The sequence below is a fragment of the Cupressus sempervirens genome, chromosome 6 (assembly GCF_028749045.1).
Source record: "Cupressus sempervirens isolate cs-2001-9-10 chromosome 6, ASM2874904v1, whole genome shotgun sequence".
Lineage (NCBI taxonomy): Eukaryota > Viridiplantae > Streptophyta > Pinopsida > Cupressales > Cupressaceae > Cupressus > Cupressus sempervirens.
The window spans coordinates 73,179,070-73,192,843 of NC_143123.1; the positions used below are offsets into that span (position 1 = coordinate 73,179,070).

General features: G+C 36.9%; 1 protein-coding gene across 1 annotated transcript in view; it reads left to right on the forward strand.

Moving 5' to 3' along the window:
* Positions 1 to 273: 273 nt before the first annotated feature.
* Positions 274 to 13,774, forward strand: part of LOC149551211 (uncharacterized) — a 36,411-nt gene continuing 22,910 nt past the window's right edge. The window contains exon 1 of the mRNA XM_089786788.1: positions 274 to 1,739. Within this exon, the coding sequence (XP_089642914.1) occupies positions 403 to 1,739 (1,337 nt within the window). The 5' untranslated portion in view covers positions 274 to 402. The remainder of the gene's footprint in view (positions 1,740 to 13,774) is intronic.

Genomic DNA, 13,774 nt, shown 5'->3' on the forward strand with positions numbered 1-13,774 from the left:
TCTATTTAACTATCACTTGATTTATCTCTTATCCCTTTATCCCTCTCACTCTCTATATCTCCTAGAACAAAAAGGTCAACGTATATCCCTTATTTATATGACAATTTTTATAAAATTGTAAGAATACTATATTTCACTAAATTATATTATCTATTCTCCAACTAATATTTATTATATCACTTTTCTAAACCGTATTTTTCAAATTAATTAAGTGTTGATTCTTCTCTTTATATTTTTTATATGACTTTTTAAAATTGGCAAGTCTTTCTTCTTTCCCACGCAAATATTGAACTACCCCATCACCACATCCTTCACAAAGGAGGTGACGAGGTCGAATCTACGAGTTGTCACAGAAACCCTCTTTCGCTGAGGCAGTCATGTTTTCTAATTCCACTCCTCAGCATGTCCAGCAAATTCCACAAATTTCCCCACCGCCCGGTCACTTCGAATACCACAAGTACTCAGCTGTCAAAGGCACTCTGCACCCCTACAAAACAAGGCATGGCTTTAATGTCAACAGCCATTGAGAAAACATCAAGAGCGCCTTTTGCCATCGCCGGTTCTCATTCCGCGAGCACAAATATCTCCCTGGAAATGATCTGCAATCACCAACTTTATAATTCGGTACGCTCTCCGTCCAGTCACCTCTTCTATAAAATCACAAGGTTTTATTACTCAAAAGCACTTGAAGATTACATCAGAGATATCAAAGAAACCCTAGAACCCTACGATGTCTTGAATATGATCAGGTTTCAGAAAAATCCCGAAATAGCCCTGCAAATTTTCCAGTGCACTGCAAGAATACCGCAGTTTAAACAACTCCGCGCGAGCTACAACATTTTAATTGATAAGTTAGCTAAGGCTGAGAAATTTCATTTGATAGAGAGGCTCCTGGAAGGTTTAAAGAGGAGAAGAAAGCCTGGATTAATGGTTGTCGTCATCAGGCTATATGGACGGGCAAACATGCCCGAAAATGCCTTGAAAACTTTTTGTCAGATGACGGACTATAACTGTAGGCATACTGTCACGGCGTTTAATTGTCTTTTGAGTGCTCTTGTGAATTCAGAGGAGTATACTACTGCAGAGAAAATGTTCGGCAAGATAAGTCTTTTTGGAATTTTGCCAGATATTTATAGTTTCAATATACTCATCAGGGCTAAATGTGGGTTAAATTTAGTGGATGAAGCGTGTGAAATGGTGGGCTTTATGGAGAGACTAGGAGTGAGTCCTGATACTGTAACCTATAATACACTCATGGATTTTTTTTGCAAGGCAGGTGAGTTTGGAAAGGTTTACGAAATAATGGGCGAAATGGTGAAGAAAAACTGTAATGGCGATGCTGCCACATATAATATCTTTTTAACTGCATTTTGTAAGGAAGGAAGGATGAGTGAAGCTATGAAGCTTTTGAATGTGATGATTCGAAATAGATGCGCTCCCGACATAGGTACTTATAACACTTTGCTAAGGGGCTTTTGCGGGACTGGTATGGTAGAGCTTGCAGAGATGATTCTTAGCGAGATGCCGGAGAAAGGATGTAGGCCTAATGTTTTCAGTTATTGTATTTTGATTGAAGGTCTCTGCAGAAAAGGTAGGGTAGATTCAGCATACGAGGCATTCCGTCTGATTTTGAAGAAGAAGTGGGTTGTAAGTGAGGATGCATGCATGATGATGGTTGAAGGTCTGTATAGGAGAGGGATGTTTAAAGAGGCTGTTGGAATGGTAGATGAGATGAATAGGTGGGGTTTTGTTCCAGATACAAAAACATGGGATGCATTGGTGAAATCATGTTTTAGTTCCTGACTTTGGATATCGGTCTTTGAAAAATATTGTATATCTTTGTTTGCTCTCCATGGGTTGTGCAGACAATCGGGCTGTGGTATAGCGGCATTAGAAGACACTTATTGTGGCAATGAACGGTGCTGAAAACCCAGCTGATATGTCCCTGCATCAAGCGTTTCTTTGTGTCCATGCTGCCTGGAGAATGTGGCAGTGAAATTGACATTAGGCGAACCTTTGATTTGAGAGCTGTAATTGCTGGCTGGCTTCCCAGCTTAAATGAAATGCTTTAGCTCAGTGAATTTTACAGAGGTTCCATATACCTTAATCCAATGATGTTATGTGAAGGCAGCAACTCAGATCTCCTCTGAAGAATTTAAAGTGTAGTGGGAGGGGATTTGCAAATCACATAATTAATTGGCCATTTTACCTAGCACAGAAATATTCTTGAGATTGACAGGCAGACGATTTTGAGGGGCATGTATGTGGAGCCCTTATTTTTCCCTGGTTACCATATTAACAGTTTCACGTCCCTGTCTTCCTAAGTTTATCTTTACTCTTGTAACCAGGACTACATTAAACCGTATCACGGTCAGTTTGATTTTCATGATAAAACTCGTTGGCCTCATTTTAGGTTTCCGTTGACAATTTAGCTGTACTTCCTTGTATGAGGCTGATGCAGAACCTTACCTCCTTATTCAATCAACTCCAAGAAAACACTGATCGGCCTTTCTGCAGTTGAGAATGTATTAGTAACAGCAATCAATACCCACCCCATCCCTCTGCTTGTTTAGACATCCAGTGATGACTCTTTGGTTGTCCTTTATAGTTGCAAAGTTATTGGGCAACAGATTGAAGGGTCGATGAGTGTGTCCTTGTTGAGAGGTTTGGAGCTTAATTGGTTATAGGAGACTGCTGAGGATGTCATTTGCATTGACCATTGCATAGTGGGTTGTGGTTTCCTTAGATTTGGGTAGCCTTACAGGATGTGCTTTATGGTCTTCAACAGAGTCGAGTTTGGGTGCTAGAATTAGAGGGTGAGGGGGGTTGGGAGGGGTAGCAGTAGCACTATCCCAAATTCGCAGATTTATCAGTTAGCATCTAATGATCTTCACACCTAAGAGGAATTGGTTAGTACAGAGTGTTTTGGCTTGTCAGATTATAGTATATGGGAACGCCAGTGTTGTTCCTCTGGGAGAAAGAAGTGAACAGGGGATGCCCTGTTCTAATAATGAGGCCAGCAGTAGAAATAAATCTTGTTGGACGGTCATGAATACAAACTATGCTGGATTGAATAGGAGAAAATTCAGATGAAATATTATCTTTACTTTTTGTAAGTGCATGATCAGTATAGCTGGTGTCAACAAGCTCAGATAACTGGCAAAATGGATTGTTTGCCTTTGAAATTCTCATCTAAATTTATTGTAACAGGACCTTGCATATTAGGATTTTGAGCTTCTTTTGTGTTAGCAAATATCTTTTCGGAGCTTCTTCTTTTCCTTTTTTAATGTTTGGAGAGTTTGATGATTGGTTCTCAAACATTTGTAACTGCAATAAAAGATGTTCTCCTTTGAACATCTATCCAGTAAATGGAGGATTCTCTTTATGCTCATCATCTCTTTGATTTTGGAGCTCCAAATGTTCATGTCAAATCTAAATTCAATAGTCAATTCAAAACACTTCTTTCAGCTTCCTATCAAGAGAGTTCTGTAGGATCTGTATGCTGTTATGGCTTGGGTTTGAAGATGAATGATAAGGATATGACATCATACAGGCGGGGTGCATTTATATTCATCTCTGAAATGTCCTGAAAAATTCAAAGCTTTTTCTTCATATCATCTATTGGGATCCTAAGTCCATAGCTGTGACTAGCAAGAGGTTGTTAGCACCACAATTAATGTGTTATGATCCTAATATGATATATCATATATGTATACATGATATAGTCCTAAGTATAATAAGGGAACTCACTTGTGGCATGCTTTAACATAAATCCTCCTAGTTATGAAGGGCTATGCCCCTACATAGTTAAGTCTATAAATAAGGACGAGAACTCTCTCCCATATCATCTAACATCAAATTCTTATCTTATAATTTGATTATTGGAGGTCACCCCCTTCAAGTGGTTTGCTATATTTCAGTTTTTCGCATTTGTTTCCAAGAAAATCATAACAAATAGTATTAGAGCTATGATTTCAGACTACTTTTTTGTTTCCATCATAACTTTCAAGTCATTGTGAATTCTTTTTTATTTTTTTGAGTTTTGAGGTACATTTAAATAAGCTCTCAAGAAAATCAAGGGTAATTTTTATGAATTTTATTGATATTTTGTCAGAAAAAAATCTGATTTTGGGAAAGCCCGACAAAAGATAGTTAGGGTTAGTTCTTTGTAATTTACTATTAGATATAAAATAAGGTTCTTAATTTAATAGAGTTTGGTCCAAACTTAAACATCAAATTCAAATACTTCCATATCTTGGTAAATCAAGTGAAACCACCGAGGTGTATATAACCATAATAAACCAAATCAAGGGATAGGAAAACCTAATCAAGACCTAGAATCGTGCCTACTAAATTCAATTTCACACCATACCAAATACTTCAATGGTTGACATAACCTTACAATATTTTTAATTATGATATTACTAGTTGAAGATGAGTGATAGACAAAGGACACATGTTTAGTAGGCAAGATTTTAGTAAAGACTTAACAACTTTCTATGAACAACCTTGTATTGTTAGCTAATTAAGCTGTCTAGCCAAATTTAATGCTGAGCATTTGAGATTGACACATGAAGCTCCCTTGGTGACACCTTAACAAAGGCTACAGTTGTACATCAAAGGACTTCAGGACCAAATTCAACGTGATGTTTATGTGTTGGAATCCTGTACAAGTAGGAAAGCTATGGAACAGGCATTGCATCAAAGATGAAACTAGGCAAATAACTTACTAAAATGTGACTAATCCTACTAGCAAAAACTGGACAAATTCTTGAATCTAAAAGAAATTAGTAATCATAATTATCATTGAGGGATAGCAGAAAGAGAAAAAAGGCCTAAGTTGGAATTATGATAGCAAAAGGACCAAATAAAAAATTTAAGATTGAGGATTCCAAAGAAAAAGAAAGCACTACCATCTCCACATATGCATTGAATGGAATAAATACATAACAAACACTTAAATGTAATTGGTAATATTAAAGATCAAAATATAAAATTTTTGGTGGATAGTGGTGGCACACTCAACTTTATATATATAGTATTATCTTGTGATCTCAATTGTTTTATTTATCCAATCTAGTTTGTACTTTGTGATAGTTGATGGAAAACAACTCTCTTGTGGCAGTAAAGGCCATCATTTTAAACTCAGAATGAGAAATCATCAATTAATGCCCTTTACAAGAAGGCTACCTATTTCTCAGCATACATCATTAAACAGTCTTGCACCTTAAATTAAGATGATTTTAGAAACATCTAATTCTTCATAATGTAATAAATAACCAATTATATTTAGGGTTTGTCCTCACTACTTCCCTAACCTAACATAGAACGATAGAATGGCTGTGCTAGAGCACTTGGAAACCATTGACAAGCAGACTTCCTAAGATTTCAGGAACATATGTTCATACCCATCTCTAGAGTTCTCCCTCAAGATTTGAGAAGTACATGTCCTTACCCCGTCTTGGGACTTATCTATCTTCCAAGTAATCGCTCCATCCCTCTCTACACAAACCTCCTATCTTACAAAGACATTATCAGAAGAGTAAGGACTAAGTCGTTAATTGTATTAGTTTTTCCATGTATTACAAATGTATATGCATATAAGTGAAATTAAGCATGCATGCCATATAAATCCGAATGCCAGTATTATGCATATATTCGAAGACCACAATATATATATATATATATATATATATATATATATATATATATATATATATATATATATGAAACTGCTGTGTATTTCATTTCTTATTTAATCTGGTCTGTCCCCTTTCCTCCAATGAACCTCTTGCCTTTATATCTCTCAATGAGAAGGAGAGGTCATACCTTTATATCATAAATGCCCTTTGGCAAGAAACAGAACCTGAAACAGTGCAATTCTTGTTCTGCCCTTTGAAAGGGACACAACCTTTCACAAACAAATCTACTCTTCTTATTTAAATCAGATCTGTACTTCTGAATCCTTTATAATTATAGAACAAACACTTATTCCCTTTTTTTCCTCGATCCTTTTTGGATTTCCTATCTCAAATGCATCGTTGTCCCTTTTATATCTTCCCATATGAGGGAGGGGTCACAACTTTTCATTATTTTGCCCATTCGAAAGAGTCACAACTCTTGACCCTCAATTACAATTTAATTATCTATTTTTCTTAGGAGAATGTTATCTTATCATACTTTTAATATTTATTTCTAATGATCATTTCCCTTAAATTAAATGATTTCTTATTTTTTGTGGGAAAACGACATAGATTCAGAATTTTTTGCTATCCTATTAAGGGCATGGATGTAGATTTGAGTGCACAATTGGTTAAGCAATCAGAAAAGTATCTTTCAATATTCAAGACTTGTCTTTTAGGATGCGTAGAAAAATCTACAAGCTTTTGTGAATAAAATCACCACCAGGCGAAATCATTAGCTCCCATAGGATGGGAAAGTTGCTTGAGAAAAGTTCTTTTTTCTTTCCTCGGTTATAATTTTGATTTTATTAAAAGATAAAGTAACATTACTTAAAAGTAGAAGAGCTTATCTAAACCAGCTTCAAACATATGATGGAATCATAGCCATGAACAGTCCATCCCAGAAACCGACCACTGAACTTACAACACAGACTCATTCCATGAAAACTACCTCTACCATTAACTAGAGTTTTACGATGTAAACCTGTACAATGCTCACAGAATTGGGCATTCAGTAATGCCCTTACAATCCCAAAACCAGATCACAAGTTGAACAATAATTACAAAAGCTTAACATTTACTGTTTTGTCAGATAAAATTTTGGCATTGAAACCCACAGACCTGCTCTTTACATCAAACTCATTCAGTCCTGATTGTCTTTGCAATTTGCCGTTATGCAAGATTATCCGCATTTGGCCTTGATTCCTGCCCTAACCAGACCTTTTGAACAAACCGTTTCCCATCAAAGCTTAAAACAAAATGGGCATTAAAACTTCTGCCCGAATAGTAGCCTTTCAAAACACCGGACCTTTCTTACTACTAACTTGAAGAGTAGCATTAACACTTCCACAAGCAAGCATGATAAACAGAGACTAAGAACTCTTTCCACAAGATCTGCTGTAAAAAAAATGTAAACAAAATGGTCTCCATGAATTGGCCTCATTCTGCCTTTTCTGCCGATCCTCACCTCGCCAATTGCATTCTCAAAATGAAGGGGAATCCTTGCTAATTTGTTCTTGTTCATTAGGGCACTCTGTTGCCCCTTTTCCCCATTTACAATTTACAAACCAAAATTGGCAGTTCCACCTACTGCCCTAAAGAGTGAAAACTCACAAAAGTAACCAAAACAAACATGCTTTCCCTCACAAACACCAGATACTTTAAAATTTGTGTAAAAAAAGATAGCAAACATCACAGAGAAACAAACGACCTACATAAAACCAGCACAAAATATGAAAAAGTGAAGCAAAACCTTGCTTCATCTGAGGGCGTGCAGGATGAAACCCTGGATCCTTGCTCTTAACATTGCATTTATTTTGGCTTCTAGCCAATCTTCTTCCTCATTATTTGCTTCTTCTCTAACTCTCTACAATTCTTGTTCCTCACTAGCAACAGTCCACCCAGCACGAGCTTTCATTTTAGTTATGTCCTTGTCAATGATATGTTGCATATCTAGTAGATTGAGTGTGTACCAAGCCTTTCTTGTCTCTTTGAATCTTTTACGCCTCAAGGTTTTCATCAAATCTCCACACAAATGGAGTGTATTTTTGTACCTGGAATTTTTTCAATCCCAATCTGCTTCTCAGCCAATTTTATTCCAATTCCAGGGATTGAGGCATCTAAAATCTCCTCTAAACCTAGTCAAGCATCCTCAGGAACCAATTGGAGCATCATGAACCTAATAATGTCCATACCTTCTCCAAGTTGTAACGCCCATGCCAGAATCATTGAGTAGATGTCCGTGTTGGTGCAGTGTCTATTTTCCAGCTAGTAGAACATTTTACCAAGCAACCAATCTACAACATCTGCCAATCTGGGGTGTGTGAACTTGAACATTTTGTCTATCCTATTTCTTTTTCTACAACCATGAAATGAGTTCTGCTGCTTTCGACAATGAAGGGTGAAAGGTGATTCCATTTCCACAACACCAAAAAAAAAGAAAGTATGTTGAATCTCTAAAATTGAAGAGACTTGCGAGCAAGAGGGCACACACTACACAGTTTTAGGGTGGTGAATGATAGCATGGAATAAAAGCATGTTCCATCCAACATTGTACTTAAGCGGAATGGCAATCTCTAAGTGCCCCCATTTGCATGCCACATTTATGAGTTGAGAGAGGTGTCTTGATGAGGGAAAGAGAGAATAGTTGTTAAGTTGGTTTATTCTTCCCAATGGACATCAAAATAATTCTTCATGACGATTTAAAAAATGTTGAGATTTAAAACTCAATTTGACATTGTGTTTGCTTCTTTATTCCCTATCTTTTAATGTGTGTGATCTTATAATCCTCCAAGGATGATAATTTTATTCTGAAGATGTAATTTTGAAGGTGCCAAGCCTCCATGTCACCTTTGATAATGACATAAATAATAATTAGTGAATCACCTTCAACATGCAGCTTTGTCACCCCTAGTTTCTTTGATGCTTTAATAGCCAAAAGAGCCACTTCAGCTTCAACCACATTGTTTGTACCATCGTGAAGATGCTTACCACTTTAGCAATGAGGTTGTCCCTAGCATCTCTGATTATGAATCATGCCGCATAATTTCCCCATTCCTTTTAGAAGCACTATCAAAGTTACATTTCCACCACCCTTCTTGGGGTCTTTCCCATTGGATCAACTCTGAAGCTAAGAGGGGAGAAGGATGAATCCCAAAACACCCATACATGAGTAAAAGGGTTTGTGGTGATCTAGGTGCAACTCAAACCTGAGTTGACGCATATTATTAGGATCATAATCCTAACACTATGCATCATGACTTGCCTTAACACCAACCCAACTATACACTCGCCCTTAAAAGGGTTTGTGGTGACCAAGTGAGATTTGAATCAGAGTTGATGCATAACACTAATATCATTAGTCTAACACTATACCTCACGACTCACCTTCACACCAACTCGACTACACATGTGCCCTTAAAAGGGTTTGTGGTGATCAGGTGAGATTCAAAGCGGACTTGATGTGTAGCATCGAGATCATTAGCTTAACACTACACCTTACAACTCACCTTCACACCAACTTGGCTACACATGCGCCCTTACAAGGGTTTGTGGTGACCAAGTGAGATTCGAACTGGAGTTGATGTATAAAATTGGGATCATTAGTCTAACACTATGCCTCACGACTCGCCTTCACACCAACTCGGCTACACACGTGCCCTTGAAAGGGTTCGAGGTGACCAGGTGAGATTCAAACTGGAATTGATGCATAGTACTAGGATCATTAGCCTAACACTATGCCTTGACTGGCCTTCACACCAACTCAGCTACACGTGTGCCCTTAAAAGGGTTTGTGGTGACCAGGTGAGATTCGAATTGGAGTTGATGCATAGCATCAGGATCATTAGCCTAACACTACGCCTCACGACTTGCTTTAACAACAACTCAGCTACATACGTGCCCTTTTGTTTATGGTGACAAGTTGAGATTCAAACTAGAGTTGATGTGTAGCACCAAGATCATTAGCTTAACATTATGCCTCACAACTTGCCTTCACACCAACTTGGATGCACCCACGCTCTTAAGTGTTTGTGGTGACCAGGTGAGATTTGAACCGAAGTTGATGTGTAGCACTGGGATCATTAGCCTAACACTACCTTGCGACTCACCTTCATACCAACTTGGTTACACATGCGCCCTTAAAAGGATTTGTGGTGACCAAGTGAGATTCGAACCAGAGTTGATGCATAGCACCAGGTTGCATTAGCCCAACGTTACGCCTCACAACTCTCCTTCACCCCAACTTGGCTACACACACACCCTTTAAAGGTTTTGTGGTGACTAAGTGAGATTCAAACCAAAGTTGATGCATAGCATCAAGAGCATTAGCCTAACACTATGCCTCACAACTCATTTTCACACCAACTTGGCTACACACACACCTTTGCTCAAGAAAAGTTCTTATTATGGCGGGGCACAATTACATTTTATGGAAGCACATAATATGATAACTCAAGATCAACCAAAAATTGAAGAGATCAATTAACATCATCAACAAGTATTTTAAGAAGCCAAGGTTGTGCCTCGAATTAGAGACTATAATCATGACATTGTACTAATAACAAAACGTGTTATTTATCCCATCAAAGTTCCTATTACCCTTGTGCTCATGCGTAAGAAAAATGAAATATCTCACTCCATAAGAAGCTAGATGAGATCACTCATAAACAAAACTTTAATGATGAATTGGAAGATAATAAAATCTATGCCAAACAATACAAATGTTTCTTTAGGGTGAAAGAAGTAGAATACTCGAGACTTTTTGTATCAATCAAAGGTTTTAAGATATACCATAAGAAGAGAATGTTTTTGGCTCTAACAAGATATTAACGAAGATGTGTTCATACATAACATTGTAAAGAGAAGCATTTCCTTTGGGAAGATTTTAAACTGAATGTTGTAAAATTTGTGGTGGAATGTTGGATATGACAACAAAATAAAAGGGAAAGAACAAACACTTTGGGTCTCCTACAAATATTTGGTATCCAATCAAGAAGGGGTAGAAATATGAAAGGATTTCATTATACGGTTTGCTACTCGTGGATGGATTCATTAAGTATGCATATTTTGGTAGACTCCCATGTTTATTTCCTTTTGATACTATGGAAGAAGTATCCATACAAAATTTACAAAAAATTCACAAAACTTGTAAAACCAGATCGCAAAATATGACCAGCTCAAATTTCCTTATTAAGTGGAAGAATTTGTCAATTAAAGATGCAACATGAAATGATGAAAATCTTTTACAAAAGATTTTAGAGTTGCTAAATATTGCGGCAATGATTTTCTAAAGGGGAAGGGATTGTTACGATCTTGATATGCTATATTACTAAACATAGTTTATATATTCTAAGTGTAATAAGGCTAAGCACTTGTGGCTTGGTTAATCTTAATATAAATATTAGTTAATACAATAATCCCTCTTAGATAAGATGATTGGATATGACCCTACATAGTTAAGTGTATAAATACGGATAGTAATTCTCTCCTAATATTATCATACCATCTAATATTGAATTCATATCTTATAATCTAATCATTGGAGGTCACCCCTTTGAAGTGGTCTTCTGTATTTCTGATTTTTGCATTTATTTGTAAGAAATTTCATAACTTAATGTAGGAGGAATAATGGCACTGTTTCAAGAAACGATGTCTCTTACATTGCAGTTGACCCAATCTATCCTAGACCAATCTAGGAAATTCAAGTTCAAATATCTTTTTGATGTTGGCTACATTGTGTGATTGAAAGGCTTCCTTGCATGTGCTTTGCCAGTGAATCTTCAATGACTTACATTAAACTAACTAAAGGATGCACCTGCTACTTTGATTTGAGCTGCTGCCTAACATCTTCCATATTCTCAACTCGAAACTTACTGACATTTTTGCGTAGAGTTTTAAGCCTGTTATACATTATTCTTGTGTCTCTGCATTTAGGAATTGAAACATGTAGATGCTTTAGACCTTTCCTTTGTTTTTACTCACTCTTGCAAGAGAGACTTATTTTGTTGCCTTGTGACCATGTCAGCAGAGCGTTAGGTGGACAAATTCACCTTTTATCCAGTTGAATTATGTCTTGTCGTTTATCTACATTTGAATGAGTTTGTAATGGATTAATCGTGGTTCAATTCTAGGGGCATAATGAAAGATGAGCCAGATTGAACAGGTTGCAATTCCACGCTTCCTCTTATCTGTCATATTTTCTTGGAGTGAAGGCATCAGAATTGCTGGGAATTGGTGGCTAAGGGATGCTTATATTTGGAAACTTGGGCAAGCTATGTTGGGAGGAGATCATTTTATTTGTTTTTCTGACATTGGCTAGGAAAAGCTATGTTCATGGTGGCCATGTTTAGCAGCATTTCATGATTTTCCTTATTTGTCTGCTAGCTTTGAAACCACCATTGGAAGGTTGGAGTGGCATCATATTACAATTTTTTGTGCTGTGGCTTCTCATGTTTGAGTGGCAACAGTCACAAGACAGTCTATCCACTTGATTAGCATATCTCCTTTGATGCCCACACACAGTTTGTTGAGTCAAGGGAAGTCAATTCATTAGTTTTTTTAATGGTATCTTGTAATTGCCGATTTGTTTTGAGATTTTTATTGTCTTTTGTTTTGATTTGGGGAAGAACAATACACAAATCACTTTCAACAGTTGGCTTTGCTATGTGCAAGGCTATAACTACTTTTCTTGTTGAAGAGCCAGGGGTTCGACTATATAATTTTTTATTTTTCCTGTGTACATCAAGCTGCTACTACTGATTCTGAGGCTGACCTTAGAAGTCTGTCCATAACAGATCAGCCTAGGCTGTTATTGAAGATCACATTTAACTTGGATTTATGACTTCAAAATCGCACATGTAATTAAGGAAGCAGACCTCTTGTCGAATTGGGACCTATTCTTTGCAAATAAAGGGGAATTTCGAATTGAAGATTTTTGTAATTTGAAATAAATTTTCAATTTGAAACTATAACATAGTCAGATAAGTAGCCATTATTTTTTTTTAAAAAGAGAAAATTAACAAAAGTTGGCATGTCGGATAGTGGCGTTGTATGAGTGAAGTGATTTAATGCTAGTGGGTTGGCCGAAATGAGAGTGAGCTGAAAGGGAGGACATGGCATTGAAAGTGGTGTTCAAAAAATTTGGTAAATCTTTCCAAAGTTGCTAATTATTTTAAAGTAGGTAATGTGCGGAAGGGTCACCTTTACAACAACAAAGCAACAACATCCTTTTTACGAGTTGGTGTCGAATAAGAGATTCAAAGGAATGTGTTTGTTTAATGATCTTGACCAATTAAATGTGTAACTTTGATCTTAGGGGATATGTTCAATGAGATCAAAAATAGGCACATGACAAACACAAATGTTTTCTCCATGAACATGGCTTGGGGTCTTTAGTTGGGAGAGCCAGTGGAGAATGCATGGATGATTATGAAGGCCATTGTACCCGCAACGTTTCTTGGAGGAATGGTTCAATTCTTGAATGGGTTGTGCCAAGGCTAGGAATGAATTACAATGATGACCCAATGAATGCAGAGGTGGATGACACCATTCACTCCTTTTGTTTGGCGGTTTGATGAGAGGAAGTGTAGAGACGACTTCAAATAAGTTTGTTGAGGTTAGATGGGTCTCAAATTGGTGTTCAATGCATTTGGGCACAAAGATTGAGGAAATGCAGAGAAATGTTAGGATAAGAAAATTATGCCAAGAAAATTGTAATCGTTGTGAGCTAGAAGGTTGAATGTTATAACTGCTTTACATTTTATTGTTCATAACAATGTGTGTTCTTTGTAATTGTTGAGGAAACAATTGCTTAAGGTTAGGGTTTTATTTTGCAAGCCTAGTTTTGAATTGCTTACCACAATTAGGGTTGGGTAGGTGCTTGTAGATGGTGTTAGTGGGTGATACTATTGTTGGATTTTAACCCAGAAATCAGATAAACAACAAAAACAAATAATCATAAAAGATGCAAGAGACACACAGAAATATCTTGGGAAAACCCTTCGAGAATGATAGGAAAAACCCAGCTACACACAACGAAAGATCATTTTATTGATAATATGGATATATGTGTACAATGCCTTTCATTTGAAGCG